The sequence below is a fragment of the Eschrichtius robustus genome, chromosome 1 (assembly GCF_028021215.1).
Source record: "Eschrichtius robustus isolate mEscRob2 chromosome 1, mEscRob2.pri, whole genome shotgun sequence".
Classification (NCBI taxonomy): domain Eukaryota; kingdom Metazoa; phylum Chordata; class Mammalia; order Artiodactyla; family Eschrichtiidae; genus Eschrichtius; species Eschrichtius robustus.
In genome coordinates, this window is record NC_090824.1 from 176812384 (window position 1) to 176831529 (window position 19146).

The window sequence follows — 19146 nt, forward strand, 5'->3', positions numbered from 1 at the left end:
CGAAAGGAGGTGGGGCTTCGGAAGCCTGGGCCCCTCCCCAACGCTCGCGAGGCTTCGTTCCATCCTGCGGGAAGAAGCGAGACTGAATCAGACCACGGGGTGGGCGGGGCGTGTGGGGCAGCTTCCGCGCAGGCGCGGTGAGGCCTGTCTGCCCGACCTTGAGTAGAGTCGGTTATCACCATGTTTTCTCCGGCGGGCCTTGCAGGGCTCTCGGCCTGGGCCGTGCAGCCGCAATGGTATGGCAGCTCGCGGTGGGAACGGGAGGGTTGCGACGGATGGAGGGGCTCAGGCAGGGGGCAGGGGAAGCGGGTGGAGGCGAGTGGGACGGAACCGGGGTCGCAGGGCCGGCCAGGCCCGGGTCCCTCAGAGGCCCCGGAGCCCGGGCTGCAGGAAGCGCTCGGAACCGGGAAGGGCGCGCCACGTCTCCGGAGGCGGGCTGGGGCGGGGTGAGGGCCACGAGGAGTGCTCATCTGGGACCTCGAGAGTGGGGCCTTGGGCCCAGTTAATTTCAGGACAGTCGTGGATCCCCTCAGCTACTAAATAAATGCTTAGGGAGCCTCTGCTGCGCGCCAGGCGGCGAGCCTCTGGGAGGCCTTACCCGGGCCCTCAAAGTGGGGGAGGGGAGGGCCCCAGGGAAGGTCCAGCGGAAGGTTAAGGTGTGCTTTTTGTCCTTGGCGCCTTTTGAAACCCTCCGGTGCAGAGCGCAGTAACCCCCAACGCGAACTAAGCAACGACCTTGCAGCAGGCGCTTTGCTGGGCCCAAGTGAATAAAATAAGTGCCCTCGTGGGTTGCAAAGGGGACTTTAAATTATCTGTTGGCGAGGAAGGGGAAGACACTTTGCACTATCTCGAAACCGTTGTGCTGAATCAGTAACCCTGCAAGGTCATGACATCGTCCCAAGGCCCCGAGGAGGAGGAGATAGATGGACTTTTATGCGTCATCTGTTCACTGCCACGCAAGTTTTAGGGATTTTAAACATTGGTCTCCCCCCACCCCCAGAAAAAGCATCTTAGAAGGCCTAGGAATAGGCAGACAAACGTTGGTTTGTATGGTACCCTATAATGGCATGAGATGTGTTGAAGCTAGACAGAGTCTGGAAGAATTTCAGATACAGTGCTAAAGGGTTAGCTATAGACTGTAGCACTTCTCCGGTTTTACAGTAAAGGAGAATTCTAAGGAGCCACCCCACTAAACTAGATTTTTGTATCCTAATTTATGAGAAGGGACTATAAAGCATTAATTAAAATAGATATGTGTTCATTAAGCAAAAAATTTATAACAATAAAAGATTTTCAGCTTAATGAAGTAACTAAATCTGATGTGAAAAACCTACATACAGATGTTAGTGGATTTGCCTTGGAATTCAGAGTTTCTTTCCCCTAATATTGAAAGAGTATTCATGGGAAGTAAGAAGTCACCTTAGTTGGATTCTCACTGGTATAGGTTGTCCCATTTCTTAATCACTCAGCGCACATTTGTTGGGTGCTTGCCCTGCGTCAAGTTGGCACTGTGGAAAGTGCTAAAATGTGGTGAACAAATTGACATGGTCCTGGTGAGCTTTGTGGGACAGTTCCTCACATGCAGTGGTGCTCTGCAAACATCAGCTCTCCTTCCTTCCCATCTTCCTGTGCATTAATGTTATCTGGAAGTATTTTTAGAACTTTAAGTTACCCAAGTTGACCTTTAAAAATGGACAGTTTCTGAAATGAGGACAAAATATATTACATAAAATTGTAAAAATAACTTTTAAAAAACCTGTAAGATCTTTTGAAGATCTTTTAGTAAAGAAGCATTTAAGCGCTCGCTGGGTCTGAGACAACTACTGCGTGGGGTGGGGCTTAAACTGGAACCTCAGTCAGCAAATAAATGTCGAAGTCCTGACCTTACTCCCTTTGGAGTGTTGGTTTTAAATTGTTAGGTTATGAATATTCATCAAACATCAGTTTCCACCTTGGAAAGCATACTCTGTCCTCTTCCTTTTCATATATTCCATCACTCTGGGTGCCTGCTGTCTTTCCTGCCTCTTCTGCCTTTTCCCTTCCACTCCCTATAATTGCCTTTTAAATTCAGAAACTAAAGCCATCTTAATGTTTCACACTCCACATAATTAATTTGGAAGGGAAATATATTATACTTTTGTCTTTGCAGAACCAGAAAGAGGCATTTCCTTGGTTGTGTTTTGGTTATTGAAAGCTTTTTAAAATGCAATTTGTTGTTATAGTTTTGGTTTCAAGGAGGTTAGCATACCAACATTAACTAAACATTAGGCTTAATTAAACATAGTGAAGTTGTTTTAATTGTTCAGGGTGTCAGTAAAATACCCTAAATTTTTGGAAATTAAACTTTTTTTTAAACTAGTATTTAAGAAAATGGAAATAAGAAATTTGGTATCTCAAATTAGGGGGAAATACATTTCTATTTCCTAGTGTTCCACATTGTCTAAAATGGAACTGTTTTATAATAGGAAACCAGTAGGCCGTAAGTTGAACTATGGACACTGAAAAGGGAGAGAGATGGCATTTCAGGGGAGAGAAGAGAGGCCGTCATCTCAGGCTGAGATAGCAGATATTTACTTTTAAACTTGAGGCGGCAGCCTGTAGTGTACCTGATGGAGTGGTGCCAAACTGCCCGGCTTTGAATCCTGACCACCGCTCACCTGGCAGTGTGGCCTTGGGCAAGTTACTCAGTGTCTCTGTACCATTTCCTCATCTGTTAAATGGGGGTAATGCTAGTACCCCATTCACTGGATTAGTGTGAGGATTAAGTGAGTCAGTATTTGTAAAGAACCGAGGACAGTGGGAAAAATGCTTGTGAGGATCCAGATGTATCAGTTGAAAAATGAAAACGAATTTATACATACACGTTCTACATAAAATGTAATGTGAGAAGGTTAGAAGCCTAACAAGACTGGTTTGTGGGTCATGGTTGGTGATAAAGTTCTGGGGAGTCACTTGGTGGAGAGGCCGGGGTCGGACTTTCACCCAGGCATTCAGTGTTAGAATTAGACATACTTCATAATTTTCTTTTCCTTAGGAATTAATGGATGCTACTTCTTCCTTAATTTTTATATTATTCAGCATTATGCACTCCTTAAAATTCATTCAAGCTGTCTGTAATTTCTTTGAATGTTACATAGTTCACCCACGAACCTGCTGTGTGATCATAGTAGATCATGGTAATCCGCCATCTATCTGTGCGATTTGCCCTCGGCTATATTTGACGTGTTTCTAGTTTCTCACATAATCTCCCGAGAATTTTTCAGGACATGATGCAATTTTCCAGAACACAAAACTGACTCAGAACTTCCTTTATCTTCTCATTTGCAAAAACTGTATATTCAGTAGAGCAGTCTGTCGCTAGAGAGAGTTCAGATCAGCTCGTGGTTATTTTGCACTCAAATTGTACTTAAAAAATAACTTTGTAACACAGATAGACATGTTTAGAATTAAATGAAGTCTAAACATGAGAGTGCTTCAAAATTGGGGAAATTAGGGTGTGTGCACAGCAGAAAGAATCACAAAAGATCCTATATCTTCCTGCATACCTCTCACTTGGGATACGTGTGGAGACCCGAACATTCTGTGTTCATCCAGATATGGCATGCAGTTCAGAATTTGTTCCATATGATGTGCTCTGACTAGAAACCTGTGTCAGTTAAATTGGAGTGCATGCCTGAGACCATGCGGTCCCAGTGTCACTCTTTATAGTCTCTAAATTTAGAATGGGCAAAAAAGTTGTTATTCCAAAAAAAGAAAATCATCCCCAAAATATTACTTTTCAAGTGCCATGATGAAAAGATGTTCATGGGATGGTCATTATGTCGATAAGTCTGCCCTCTGAACTAGCAGAGCTTGTCAGTGTTTGACAGCTTTTATCTTTGCCTTTGGGGGATCCACTCTTTTTTTTTTCTTAATGGCTGTGTTGAGTCTTCATTTCTGTGCGAGGGCTTTCTCTAGTTGCGGCAAGTGGGGGCCACTCTTAATCACGGTGCGCGGGCCTCTCACTATCGCGGCCTCTCTTGTTGCGGAGCACAGGCTCCAGATCTTGTTGCGGAGCACAGGCTCCAGATGCGCAGGCTCAGTAATTGTGGCTCACGGGCCCAGTTGCTCCGCGGCATGTGGGATCTTCCCAGACCAGGGCTCGAACCCGTGTCCCCTGCATTGGCAGGCAGATTCTCAACCACTGCGCCACCAGGGAAGCCCTGGGGGATCCACTCTTAAAACCAAACCTAATATTTTCCAGGTAGTCTTCTTCCTCTTATTTTCTTTATTTTTCTTTCTCCGTGGCTGAGTAATACCAGTAGTAAGATACATAAGTCAAGAGATCTTTTAAAAATAACCGTTCTGGTTATGAACTTTCAGACTTACTTTTGTGCACATAAACACATAGAATCACAAAAATGGCATCATATCTTATTTCATAGCCTGCATTTTAAAGTTATTATAGACTTTTTTAGTCTGTTTTTTAGTACAGTTTTAGATTTATAGAAAAATTGAGTAGCACAGAGAGTTGCATATACCCACACCCCGCTCTGGACATTTTCCCCAGTCATCAACATCTTGCATTAGTGTGGAGTGTATACTACAATTAATGAACCCGTGTTAATGCATTATTAACTAAGGTGCATAGTTTCATTAAGGACACTCATTTTGTTGTATACTTCTGTGGGTTTTGACAAATGCATAGTGACCTGTGTCTTCCATTACAGTATCATGCAGAATAGTTTCACTGCCCTAAAAATATCTCCCTAAAATCCTGGCAACCACTGATATTTTTATTGTTGCTATAGTTTTGTCAGTTCTGGAGTCTTATAATTGGAATCATACAGTATGTAACCTTTTCAGACTGGTTTCTTTCACTTAGCATTATGCAGTTAAGGTTCCTCCATGTCTTTTTGTGGCTTGATGGCTCATTTATTTTTATTGCTGAATACTGCTCCAGCTGTATGGATGCACCTGTCTGTTCATCCATTCATTCGTGTATTGAAGGACATCTTGATTCCTTCCAGTTTTTGGCAATCATGAATAAAGCTGCTATAGGCATGTGAATGCAGGTTGTCATGTAGATATAAGTTTTCAGCTCAATTGGGTAGGTATTTAGGGTTATGATTAGGGGTATGATTGCTGAATCATATGTTTAAACTATGTTTAGATTTGTAAGAAGCTGCCAAACCATCCTCCAAAGTAGCCATACCATTTTGTATAACCACTGGTGATCAGTGAGAGTTCCTGTTACCCCACATCCTTGCCGTCATTGGTATTGTCAGTTTTTGTTTTAATTTTAGCCATTCTTTGGGATTTTCTATGTAGTTGATCATGTCATCTATGAACAAAGACAGCTTTATTTCTTCCCTCCCAACCTGTATACATGTTGTTTCCCTTTTTGTCTTATTGCATTAATTAGGACTTCAGTACAGTGTTGAGTAGGGGTGGTGAGACAGGACATCCTTGTCTTGTTCCCAGTCTTAGGCAGAAAGCTCCTAGTTTCTAACCATTAAACCTTAGGGGTTTTTTTGTGGATGTTCTTTATCAGGTTGAGGAAGTTCTCCCCTATTCCTAATTTGCCGAGAGGTTTTTAATCATGAATGGGTATTTGATTTTGTCAGATCCTTTTTCTGCATCTATTGATGATATAATCTTTCTTCTTTAGTGTGTTGATGTGATGGATTATATATTTGAATTTCGAATGATGAACCAGCCTCACATACCTGGAATAAATCCCACTTGGTCGTAGTGTATAATTGTTTTTAATACATGGTTGGATTGCATTTGCTAATATTTTGTTGAGGATTTTTGCATCTATGTTCATGAGAGATATTGTTCTCTAAATTTCATTTCTTATATAATGTCTTTATCTGGTTTTAGTATTAGGGTTATGCTGGCCTTATAGAATTAGGACATATTCCCCCTGCTTCTCGTTCTAATTCTCTTTCTTTTTCTTTTTTTCTTTAATTTTATTTTATTTTTTGGCACCAACTACTATGTCTACTGATAGTTACAAATCTGTCTCAAAATTCATTATTTCCAGGGAGCTCTCCCCCACCCAGTTTTTCTCTCTTGGTTAAATGACAACACTGTTCATTTAGGTCATTAAATTAGAAACCTTTGGGTCAGCTTGCTCTCACATCTGGTCTCCTGTTGCCTAGCCAACCTCTCAGTCCAGGTGCTTGCCTTCTCTTGTCTGGAAGCCCCTTGTTTGGCCTCCATGTCATCAACATTTGGTATCATTTTATGCTTTTCACTGCCATCCGAGATACCTTACTGAAAAACTAAACTGATTTATGGGCTTAGAAACATTCATCATTTCCCCAGTACCTATAAAGTAATATTTAAACTTATTAACCCAAGCTATGTCTCCAGCTTCAAAACTACATCCAGTTCCTAGGAATGCCCTCCTTAGGCCCTCCTTCTTTATGCACAAATTTATCGATTCTTCATTTCTCCCGTGGAGCTTTCCAGGCCAACACAGGTACTTTATGGACTTAAGAGCTAAAAGATAATGTATATTCGATAACATGTCTTCACCAGTAAGAGGAGGATCCTCTCGTAATTTATCTTTCACCAACATTACTTTTAAGTCAAGTCGTTTTGACTTTAATGCATTAGCACTTTAAAGACTGTAGAAAATATTTAATGTAAATTCCATGTAAATCTAAATTTGCATAAATCTTGTTTATGAGATAATAGTATGCTTCTTGTGGTCAGAGACCATGTCCTGGAGCAGAGTAGCTGCTTAGTAAAAAGCTTACTGAATTGAGTTGAAAAAGTTAAGAATTGGTTTAAATAAACTGTACTTTGACACATGTGGTCATGTTAGAATGTGTAGTTGAGCCTAAATGTTATTTGAAAAGGTTTCAGTGAACTGAGGAAGTCAGGAACAATATAGGCAAAGACATAGGGGTGGGAATAGAGCATGTGTGAGTGCCATTGTGACCTCAGTGGAAGCTTTGTGTTAGATCAAATAGAATGAGACCTTTGATGGTATAGGGTTTGGTATCAGTATTGAGGAATTTATGTATATACACACACACACACACACACACACACACACACACACACATTCAGAGTCTTATAGATCATTTCTTTATGGAACACTCTTTAAATTAGTTTATCAACTTTGAAAGTTTTTCTTTGAGCTATTTTTCAAAAAACTAAAATGTTTTTTACCACCTTTATTCTCAGGATCCAAGTTCGAAATATGGCAACCTTGAAAGATAGTAAGTACTTCATCACAATATGTGGATTAAGAAAAACTAAATTTTGACAAATAAAAATGTGCTGCCTTAGCCCATTTACGTATTTGGTCAAAATGGACACAGTGAAGCTATGTCATCTGTGTGCAGCATTGAACTTGTTTTGGAAAAGACCCACGTGAGGTCAACAGCATGGTTGTTGATTCTGTTGTCTGTAGAATGATAGTGATATAACTAGAAAACACTGTGTGTATAAAACGTTATGGAGTATGTGGCTAAAGGCCATTTTCAGTACCATTTAGTGGTTTAAATACATAATTTATTGATACTGTTACGTTGCCGTTTTGCTTGTCCTGTCCAGGTGGCGCAAGGTCTGAGTTATTGGTACTCTAACATTAAGCCTAGCTTAGCAGCTGCTATTAATTGAAGGTCTAACTGCTAGTTATTCTACCTTGCAGTTTAGGAAAATATTTCGGTAAATCCACAAATGAAACCGTAACTCCTTTATCTTAACACAGCACCTCTATTTTTCAGTTACCAGGCGACTAAAATCGATCAAAAACATCCAGAAAATCACCAAGTCTATGAAAATGGTGGCAGCAGCAAAATATTCCCGAGCCGAGAGGGAACTGAAACCAGCCCGGGTGTATGGAGCAGGATCCTTGGGTACGAGGAAAGTACAGTCACACATTACGAAGTACCGTTTAACCTAGAGATCACTGCTCGTGACTCACCTGTCCTGAGTACTTCCCGGCCCCCACCCATCACAGCAGCCCTGTGCGGGTGGGGACCGTCAGAGCTCCCGCTTTGCAGAGAAGAAAAACTGAAGCCCAGTGCAGTCGTAACGACACCTCTGTGACTTGGCATCTGAGCTTCTCTATTTGTTAACCACCGTACGTGATCGTGTTCACTCTTAAGATATTCTGAAAATTTTCTTAGATTATTAAGTATACCATCAAAAGAACTTGGAAATTTAGTGCAGCAGACTCAAATGCTTCATCTCTCCCCGTTACACTGTGATGTGACCTTTTAGGACTGCAGGGTGGGGAGGGGGTGCCCTGGAGTGGAAGGTGACTGAGTAGTCATGGATATGACTCTGAGTACATGAGCGGAATGTGTAAACATCAGCTGTAAAGAGGGAGACATTTGCTTATTTCCAAATTGAAGAAAAGATGTATCTGTATCATCTGTGTGTTAGCACATCTGTGTATTACATATAAATTACCTTGTGCAATAGTTTTCTTGTGCTCTTCATATTTTTTAAGCATGCATTTATAGCATGCTGTTTCTAATCAAAGTGTTTTGGTTTTTGGCTGCACTGGGTCTTCGTTGCTGCGCGCGGGCTTTCTTTAGTTGCTGTGAGGGGGGGCTAATCTTCATTGCTGTGCGCGGGCTTCTAATTGCGGTGGCTTCTCTTGTTGGGGAGCATGGGCTCTACGCACGCAGGCTTCAGTAGCTGTGGCTCGCGGGCTCTAGAGCGCAGGCTCAGTAGTTGTGGCACACGGGCTTAGTGGCTCCGTGGCATGTGGGACCTTCCTGGACCAGGGCTTGAATCCGTGTCCCCCTGCATTGGCAGACAGATTCTTAACCACTGCGCTACCAGGGAAGTCCAGTCAGTTTTTTTACATATAAACTTATTTATTTTATTTATTTTAATTTTTGGCTGCGTTGGGTCTCTGTTGCCGCGCGCGGGCTTTCTCTAGTTGCGGCGAGCAGGGTCTACTCTTTGTTGCGGTGCGCGGGCTTCTCATCGCGGTGGCCTCTCTTGTTGTGGAGCACGGGCTCTAGGTGCGCGGGCTTCAGTAGTTGTGGCTCGCGGGCTCTAGAGCACAGGCTCAGTAGTTGTGGCGCTCGGGCTTAGTTGCTCCGCAGCATGTGGGATCTTCCCGAACCAGGGCTCAAACCCGTGTCCCCTGCATTGACAGGCGGATTCTTAACCATTGCGCCACCAGGGAAGCCCTAGCATGCTTTTTTAAGCATGCTCTAAAGAAACTTTTGTATGAGAAAACGATAGGGCACTAGGCTTCAGTGGAAATGGCTCCTTGCTTTAAAAATGCCATATTTAGGGAATTTCGCTGGCAGTCCAGTGGTTAGGACTTGGCACTCTTACTGCCAGGGCTCGGGTTAGATCCCTGGTTGGGGAACTAAGATCCTGCAGGCTTCGTGGCGCAGCCACAAGAAAAAACAGCCATATTCAGCTTTTCCTAGGAGGCATAATGGAGACTTGCTAGGTTAGGGTTAGCAATCACTAACAGCCCCAGCCGTTTGCTCTCCTGAGTCCTGTTCTCCCACCAGCATAATACTGAGCACCTAGTTAGCGGCCCAGTAGAGGTTGATAAATTACTCTAGCCTATTTCTATGAAGAGGGGAAAGTCATTCACTGTTCACCTTTCGTGCTGAAACGAGTAAGTGTAATAAATTTGTTTCCCCTCAAAACTCTATAACCACAAAACTATCGAATAAGGAAATTGGCTCAGATATCTAATTATAATATTTGTGGTGTAATATTGAAAACTCAAGTTAAGGCTGCCATTCCGCTTCTAAGTCCTTCAAACTAAAAATACTAACTGCTAGATATTAAATGGCTGATCATTTAAAATATTTAAGAACTTTAAAAAAAAATTAAAAAAAATAAAAATAAAAAATAAAATATTTAAGAACTTTAAATAGACATTTTATGCTGTACAATATAAAACATAAAAAGAGACTGAAAAGGAATATTTTCTCCACTTCCCTAAACTTTAGAGTTGAGTATTTACTTCTCTCTGCTTTTTATGGAGGGTCCTCAGGTATTGAAATTTGAGAATCACTGCTCTATACTGAAAAAGGCAATAGCAGGAATTTTGTTGAAGTGGGGGAATGTGGCAGCCATGAAGATGCACTTTGTAACTAGAGTGAGCACAGCTGCTGAATCGTCCTGTGTTCTTGCACCTAAGCCATGCTTCCCACGGGCTGCTCCTGGCCAGCACCTGAGCACAGGTGGGATACTCAGGTAGGCGTGTTCTTGTGAGACTTGGGGCTCCCTGGCAGCCTCGCTGAACTTTCCCTCAACTGTACAGCGGTCCAGGAAGCTGCCACCCCACCTTTCTTCCCACTGGTCAGACTGGCATCCTGGTGTGATGGCTATTCTGACCTCCTTCCTATTTTCTCTCACATGCATTTCCCCAGTAAAATCAATGTGTATTTTGTCCTATTTAAACACCTCTTGCCTTCTGCTTCTTGGAAGACCAACAAAGTGAGGTTGTTAGTAATACCAAAAATAGGGACTTCCCTGGCGGTCCAGTGGTTAGGACTCCGTGCTTCCACTGCACGGGGCACGGGTTTGATCCCTCGTCCCGCAAGCCACGCAGCCCAGCAAAAAAAAATAAATAAAAAATAAAATGGCGTCCATCATTTTAATGTCAACAGTTTTCATAAAAGCTTGCTATGTAGATTATATGAGCATTTCAGTAAATATTTGTTTTCTGCTTTTTTGGTTGTACACTGAAGATTTGTCTTCTTTAGAAATTTGGCAAGTCTAGAGAAATTGGTACTTCTATAAGTCTGGCCTTTTTACAAGTTCTTTAATTGTGCTAGCGATTTCTTTTAGTCAGTATTTAAGATAATTTGGCCCTTAGGAACCTTCGTCTTAAGAGAGATTTAAACCGTTATGGTTTTCAGCCTGATCGTAAATGAAATACGTGCACAGACACTTGATTATATTGAGGCATCATTTTGTAAATTAGGGATTATTGCTGTATTTAGTGTAATTACACATACTTTTTTTTTAGCTCTATATGAAAAGGCTGATATTAAGGTGCCTGAAGACAAGAAGAAACATCTCCTTATTGGTGTGTCCTCAGACCGAGGGCTTTGTGGTGCTATTCATTCCTCGATTGCTAAACACTTAAAGAGTGAGGTGGCCAATCTCACAGCAGCTGGGAAAGAAGTTAAGATTGTTGGAGTTGGTGATAAACTCAGAAGTATACTTCACAGGTAATTTAAGTATATATTGTTTATGTTTAAAAGGCTGCAAGAATGAATAAAGGGAAGTTTCTTTGATAGTTTATTTAAATAAAGCAAGGTGTCTTTTTTTGGTTACCATTTTATACCCAGAGGTTTTGTTTTGTTTTGAATTTTTTTCCAGAATATAGTAGAATGGATAGATTCCTCTGTTTTCTATTTATCTTTTGTTTTTCCTTCTTCCAGACCATAGATGGAATACAATAGGAATATCAGAAGCTATGGGGTTTTGTTTTGGGGGGCGTTTTTTTGTTTTTTTTAATGAGGACTCTAAGGAGCTCTCACAGCCTAGAAATGCCAGAAATGAATGACACTTGATTAGGACTGGAAGGAGAGAAGTAAAGGCAGAGAGAAATGTAAGACAAGAAAGGCCTGATGTTAGTCCTTAGTTCTTGGCAGGTGCTGAAGGAAAGGGACAATCATGATAATGTAGGGGCACCTTAATTCAGTGAACACCCCCCGGCCCCCTCAAAAAAGCTTGATCTGTAGTGAGAGCGTTTTTTCCTTGTTCTCTGTTCTTTCAGCAGAAGTATTCTGTTAAACTATTTTATGTGACCTCTTCATTTTCATGTAGGACTCATTCTAACCAGTTTCTGGTGACATTCAAAGAAGTGGGGAGAAGGCCCCCTACCTTTGGGGATGCGTCGGTCATTGCCCTTGAACTGTTAAATTCTGGATATGAATTTGATGAAGGATCTATCATCTTTAACCGATTCAGGCAAGAAAAATGTTGAAATCCGAGCTTTTTTATGTTTATGTTCAGATTTTTCAATTAAGTAAATGTCTACTTAACAGTTTAAAATTATACTTTTGGAATTTACATTTGCTTTTGCCATTTCTAGGTCTGTCATCTCCTACATGACAGAAGAAAAGCCCATCTTTTCCCTTGATACCATTGCAAATGCTGGTAAGTAGGTTTTGTATGACGAGTATTTTTCCTATAGAAAGGAGAGATTTGTACATGTAGGAAAACAGTGATTGTCAGGGTGGCTTTTTTTCCGCAGTAACAAAAATAACATTGGGCTGTTTCTGTCACCGTCTATTAGTGGCTTCCATGAAATCATAAACATTTATTGTTTGACAACTCTTACTCCATTCTTTCATTAATTGAATAAATAAATAAATATCCATTGAAGGCCATCATTAGATACGATTTCTGTCCTTGGAGATTGAAGAACTTAGCTAGAATGATCTATTGGCTTTGCAATCTGTGTGTGGGAGCCCTCCCTAACCACAAAACAGATGCTCTAGAATAGAGATTTGAACACTATTCACAACTAATATACGTTGAACAACTCAGTTCTCTTGTTTTGCTGTTTAAACAAAGTGATCATTGCTCAGTGATGCATCCTGGAAATAATACTCAGGAACTGATTTTATTTTCCCTTTTTGTATATTAGATTTCTCCTGTTCTAGGTGTGTAACTTTGACATTTTTTAAAATAAATTATTTATTTTTTGGCTGCATTGGGTCTTCATTGCTGCGAGTAGGCTTTCTCTAGTTGAGGCAGGCGGCAGCTACACTTCATTGCAGTGTGCAGGCTTCTCATTGCAGTGGCTTCTCTTGTTGCGGAGCACAGGCTCTAGGCGCATGGGCTTTAGTAGTTGTGGTGCATGGGCTCCGTAGCTGTGGCTCATGGGCTCTAGAACGCAGGCTCAGTAGTTGTGGCGCACAGGCTTAGTTGCTCCGCGGCATGTGGGATCTTCCCGGACCAGGGCTCGAACCTGTGTCCCCTGCCTTGGCAGGTGGATTCTTAACCACTGCGCCACCAGGGAAGTCCCTGTAACTTTTACGTTTTAACGTCTTAGAAACTGGGATGCTTCTACCAGTCGATGGCATGTCATTTTTAATTGGCTATGTTATTTTCTTTCTTCATGGTACATAAAATAGGAGTTATAATCCACCGCATCTTAAGTTTGATGAAATCCAGTACTGTCTCAGCACTTTACACTAATGAATGAATTTTGAAGTCTGCTGCTACGTTTCCACTGCCTAATTACTAAAACGCACAGCAGCCTCTTAACTCTTCCTCTCTTCCACATTCTCAGAAAAGCTTTCCCTCCCTTATTTTCCTGACACTTTCAGATTTCCCCAATAATCAAATGGCTGAAATGGGATTTTTATATTACACTATACGAGTCTCAGTTCTTTCCTTAATTTTCTTTATTGAAAAACACAGTCACTGACTGTTGGGTGGCTTCGTGGCCAGCACGCTGCCAGAGACTGTCCAAAGGATTTGTATCCATGAAATGTGGTGCTGTTACTTTAAATGTGGACTTCTTAAGTTTTATGAAGTTAAGCATTTGAAGTAGAATATCAAATGCTTTGTTTACACATCATATTTTGCTGAAAATCTGCTCTTATCTGTAGTACGGAAATAGATGAAGCTTTTAGAACTGAATCCTTTAGCCAATCTTACATTGACTTCTCTGTAATTGTAAAGAGTTTTTATACTAGGAAGCTGTCTTGATTAAATCAGTCTTTGTGCTGTATCGCTTCAGAGAAATCCATGGCTTGTTTTAACAGAGAGCATGAGTATCTATGATGATATTGATGCTGACGTGCTGCAGAATTACCAAGAATACAACCTGGCCAACATCATCTACTACTCTCTGAAGGAATCCACCACGAGTGAGCAGAGTGCCAGGATGACGGCCATGGACAACGCCAGCAAGAATGCTTGTAAGCGCTGAGCATGTTCCTGAGAGAATTCCCTTGCGGAAAGCAGCGTGAAGACCCTCACGTCAGAAGGCATTAGCGATTCTGGAAGTGGACCAGGAAGCAGGAGAGCTGGGGTCTAGTCCTGGGCTCTGCCACCGATTCTGTGAGGATAGAAAAATTATATTCTCTGCCTTAAAGGAAGTAATATCTTACTTGGTACGCAGTAAGTGTGCAGGTACTTTGAAAAGGTATCTCGTGGAAGAAACAAAAATACCTTCATAAAATTTTTTGAGTGGCCAGTTTGGGTACCCAAAAGGAAACAGAATCTTATTTTTGAATTAAGCAACACACGTCTATAAATGAGTTGGTGAAAAAGGTATTCTTTTCTAGTTTCAGGTCTTGTTGTCTAATCTTTTGTTTTGTTTTGTTTGTAGCTGAGATGATTGACAAATTGACTTTGACGTTCAATCGCACCCGCCAAGCTGTCATCACCAAGGAGCTGATTGAAATCATCTCCGGTGCTGCGGCTCTGTAAGTAACCATGCGTCGCCCTCAGACTCCGTGTCTCATCTGTGCCTGCTAGTTTAACCTTTGCATGTTTAAGTTTTCCATTTTGTTTTGTCTGTTAAGGATGAAATGATCCATTGCTTAATCTTGTTTCCTTAATCGTAGAACATAAAGTTTGATGTAAATGAGATCTCTGGTGTATTTTGATTGTTTCAGCTGAAATATTCAGGCTTAGTTTCTTCTTTTTAGAAATTAGTATATTGCTAGCTTTCACTTTCTTCAAGTTTTAGGAATAACGATGTGAATAATTCAGTATCACTTATAAAATCTGTCTTTGAAACTTAAAATATTATAAATCAAGCTTTCTGAGTTACAGGACTGGTTTGGGGTTTGGTTTTATATAAATCTGCAGATCATTGAATGGTGGTAGGGTCCTGGAATTTTTAAATTAAGTTTTCTGTATCAGTACTGTCTTACAGTAGTTCTTAAAATACCGCTTTCCTCAAGAAAATGTCTTGGTTGTCTAGCTAGATATGTTAATGTTTGTGAAACCAGGGTTACGATAATGGGAATTCTGTTTTAAAAATTATTAAGTTGAACACCCATTATATGCCTCATACAGTGCTAGGCACGGTGTTAAAGGATGTGATCCTTTCTTCCAAGGGATTTACGTGCTAATAGGATAAGAAAAAAATGCAGATAATTGTGCTGAAAGATAAAATGTGTCGTAAGTTATCTTTGACTCATTCTCTCTCACCTCCTGCTAATTGGTCACCAAGTTCTGTAAATTTTACCTTCGAAATATCCTTTGACCCTTTTCCCTTTATGCCCTCTTCACGCAGATCCTTGTCATTTCTCTCCCAAATTAAAAAATATATTTTTTGAGTGGCACATGTTTTTTTCCCTGAAATGCCATCCTTCCGCTACACCCTTGAGTCTACATCTGACTCTGTTTATCTTTCCTAACGGAGCTGGGGGTAATCCTTTTTTCCAGAAGTCCCCCCTTCCTGGTTTGAGTGGGGCAGCCTCCTGTGCGTCCCTTCATCATAGCACTTACACTGTTTTACTAGGAGTTGCCCTTTTGTTTTTCTGTGTCCTCCTGCGGCTTGGGACAGGGAGTGTCTCATTCAGTCTTGTAGCCCCATCACCTGGCACATACTTTCTCAGTAAATATTTGTAGGGTGAATGAATGACGTGCCATGAATATATATATATTTTTTTAATTAATTAATTTATTTGTTTTTATTTTTGGCTGTGTTGGGTCTTTGTTGTTGCTGTGTGCGGGCTTTCTCTAGTTGCGGTGAGCGGGAGCTACTCTTCGTTGCAGTGCGTGGGCCTCTCATTGTCGTGGCTTCACTTGTTGCAGAACGTGGGCTCTAGAGCGCAGGCTCAGTAGTTGTGGCACACGGGCCTAGTTGCTCCGCGGCATGTGGGATCTTCCCGAGCCAAGGATTGAACCCCTGTCCCCTGCATTGGCAGGCGGATTGTTAACCACTGCGCCACCAGGGAAGCCCGCCATGATTATATTAAGACCTGGCAGTTCAGCAGAGAGAGAAGTAACATTTTATGGGGGATGTGAAAACGTGAATCCAGGTTAAGAATCAGGGAAAGGTTTATCACTACGATGACATTTAAGTTGGTCCTTTTGTCTCTGGAGGATAGAAATGGGCAGAATGCCAGAGACACAAATAAACTGGTTGAGACTGTCCTGTAAGTGTTGGTTGGATCCAGCAGCCTTCCTTCTCTTATTTTGCTTTCAAGCGTGAGTTTAAGACTAATCCATCTCTCAGCCTGGTCACTACTGCTCTGTTAGCATCAGAGTCCAGTGCAGTGAGGAGCGGCCCTGCCATTTACCAGCTTGATAGACGTGGTTAAGATACTCTCCCTGCAACGCAGTTGTTTTCTATGACATGGTGGCTAATACAGGGATTAAATAAGTGTATTATTCACGTCCTCCTTGCTGTACTTCGTACTGCTGGAGCCACGCCGACTTCTTCTCGGGTGGCGTGCATGCAGAGGCCTGGGGGACAATTTTGACTGCGCTCTGAAGGTCCGGGAGCTGTGAGATGTGGAGAGCCAGGGAAAGAGGAATGAATGCTCGGAATAGATGGAGGCTACAGCCTCTGCAGAATTGAGGACCAGGCTCTTTCTTGATTAGGAATGCGGGGACTTGGCTGAAAAGTAGCAAAACCAGAGAAATGAGGAGAGGGAGATTGGGACATGAAGACCAAGAATTTTAAAAAGAACTCAAATAACTGGAAATTGACTAGTTTTCGCTTTCTAGAAAGGCAGTCTAAATCCTTTATTTCAAGTGAGCTGTGCAGCCCCACGGTGGATTATTTATATGAATGGACCTGCATGCTCTGTAACCTGTCAGCTCTTCTGCTTAAAGGCTTTAATACAAACACATTTGGCTCTTTGGTAATAATGTAAAAGGCATGAATAAACCATAATTGAGGTACCAAATATTTAGTTGCTAGCCTAAAATTTTTTAATATATTGTATGCTATTTATAGAAAAGTTGTGGTTTAAAGTATGCTTTCATAGTCCTGCCTACTTGCATGAACATGGGTTTATTGCTTCTAACCAGATTCAAGTCTATGACCTTTTATAACAATCATTGAATCTGTTTTAAGGGAATATTTTGGTAAGTATTTATGTGATATACTCAAGGTAGTGAGTGAGGAAGTGGGCTTTTTTCGTCAGAAATTGTATGATTAACCAGCATGGATTGTTTCTTGACCTGCTTGTTTTGTGTTTGTCTTTTTCTTCTAATATAATAACCCAGGAACTAATGAAAATCGAGTTTCATCCTCAGACAAGAGGTAAAGTGGTAATATTTCACACACTCTCCCCTACCCCGTCAGAAAAGAAGCCCAGTCAGGTAGAATTGAAGGTAATTCAGCAGCAGTGAAACGGATTCCCTGAGAGATGAGATGGCCAGGCCATTGGAGCAGCAGCCAGCTTGTGGGAGTATGTGGGTGATGCTAGTGGGCTTTTTTTTTCTTCTTAGATATATTAAATAAACTGTAAGGATAAAGAATTAGCATTCTTAGGACCTCTCTGGTGGTCCAGTGGTTGGGACTCCACGCTTCCACTGCAGGGGACACGGGTTCGATCCCTGGTCAGGGAACTAGGATCCCACATGGCTCATGGTGCGGCCAAAAAGAAAAAAGAATTAGTATTCTTTTGAGTTATTAAATACAGGCTGGTGAGGAGCAGTGGTTCTCAAACTTCCTGGTCTCAGAACACTTTGATATCTGACTTCACAGAGGATGGCTCAGTTCTCTCCATTTCTGTATTCATTCTGTTCTGATATTACATGTCACGTAGGCTCTGGAAAACTCCACCGTGTGCACCTGAGAATGAGAATAAAATAGGCAAATAACATTGTTATAAAAATAGTTTCGCCCTCACGGACCCCATGAAAGGGTCCCCAGACCAAAATTTGAGAACCACTGGTGTAGAGTAGTAGCATTTTATTATGTAGAGTCAGTTCTTTAAGTCCCACTGAAATATGTATTCTCTCTTGACATCTTTATTTTTCAAAAAAACATTGTTTTTTATTTGTTCTATACTTTTATCTTTCAGGTAAAGAAGATTCAGCAAGCTGATTTTGTTTTTAGCTTACTGCTGTCCTTGTCAGAAGAAATTGTTGGTCCATTGTTTAAATCAGTAAAGACAGCGAGATATTTGTAAATTATCTTACAATAAATGACTCACCGTAAGAAAATCACTGTCTTTTCTTATTATATAAGAACAGCACTTTTCCAAATGAGATCTTAAAACACTTAAAAATATTAACATGCTTCTATTAAGAAGATAGTTGAAGAGGCTCCTCAGATTTTCTGGTTGCCTAACAGCCGTGGAAAGCCTGGCCTCCGTGGGGTCAGAGTGGAAGGAGGAGGCATCAGGCCACAACCCCAGCCCAGGCACCCGAGCGCCACACCTTCATAGAACAGCCAGCACAGGGAAGCAAACGCGCTGTCCGGGTCATCTGCTGTTTCTCACGTGCACGGTGTAGAATTTCAGGCATATACTAAATCTAAATAAATTTTTAAATCTTTTCCAAGGACTGAGAAACATTTCAGTAGGATATTTACTCCATGTTCGCATTTAGATAACCATTAAGATTGGGCGCGTGAGCTACTCCACACAGCGAGTTGGCCATGCCAAAGTGTCAGGGTTTTTTCCTATTTATTTAAAAGAGGGCTTAGGGGTTTTTATTGCAAAAGTAGTATAGGAATTACAAAAGACTGTAGAACTATAAAAAAATACAAAGCCCATTCTCACTTAACACTTTATATTACTCTTTTAAAAAACATTAAGTAAATACATGCATATGCTGTTATTTTACCAATAACTTCATAAAAATGAACAATAAGTAATATAAAAATGGATTAGCAACCACAAACCTGTAAAGAGCAGTGTTGCCACTTTAAGAAGAAGGCTGCCAGGGAAAGATAAACTGAACAGAATCTCAGGGTCATTTTCTAGCTTCCCTGAAATGTTACAAGAGGCATTTTGATTTCCGAGCCTTGGTGACATTTTTCTCTGAAAGCTCATAGGTCTTTACCTGTGTTGCTCTGAAATGTCACAAGGATGATTGTTAATAAGCATCCTTGGGGAAGTCTTTGCACACTTGGACGAGTACTTCTGTGTTCTTAATTTTCGGAAGTGGAATCGATGACTCAGACTATGTACATTTTTTAATTTAATGGACACTGCCAAATGGCTCTCAAGAAGATTGTAAACTTGTGCTAACAGTGTATAAAATTGATTT

The 19146-nt window shown here is 41.2% G+C and overlaps 1 protein-coding gene across 3 annotated transcripts; it reads left to right on the top strand.

The window, feature by feature from the left end:
• The first annotated feature begins 123 nt into the window (after positions 1 to 123).
• On the top strand, positions 124 to 18096 carry ATP5F1C (ATP synthase F1 subunit gamma). Of its 3 annotated transcripts, XM_068560019.1 has the most exons (10): positions 124 to 236; positions 7183 to 7217; positions 7728 to 7859; positions 10964 to 11168; positions 11770 to 11913; positions 12038 to 12102; positions 13722 to 13877; positions 14291 to 14387; positions 17152 to 17188; positions 17955 to 18096. In XM_068560019.1, exons 1-9 carry the CDS (start codon positions 181 to 183, stop codon positions 17156 to 17158), a joined length of 897 nt encoding a protein of 298 aa, XP_068416120.1. In that variant the 5' UTR covers positions 124 to 180; the 3' UTR covers positions 17159 to 17188; positions 17955 to 18096. The 3 variants fall into 3 exon arrangements, with proteins under 3 accessions (XP_068416120.1, XP_068416130.1, XP_068416136.1); XM_068560029.1 differs by lacking the exon at positions 17152 to 17188; XM_068560035.1 differs by lacking the exons at positions 17152 to 17188; positions 17955 to 18096 and having other exon boundaries at positions 14291 to 14391.
• The last annotated feature ends 1050 nt before the right edge of the window (positions 18097 to 19146 follow it).

Bases quoted from the DNA above. Each gene is read 5' to 3' on its own strand.
- ATP5F1C (XM_068560019.1), top strand. From the start codon at position 181: ATGTTTTCTCCGGCGGGCCTTGCAGGGCTCTCGGCCTGGGCCGTGCAG. The intron at 7,218-7,727 runs GTAAGTACTTCA...TCTATTTTTCAG, and splicing joins TATGGCAACCTTGAAAGATA to TTACCAGGCGACTAAAATCG. The intron at 7,860-10,963 runs GTACGAGGAAAG...CTTTTTTTTTAG, and splicing joins GTATGGAGCAGGATCCTTGG to CTCTATATGAAAAGGCTGAT.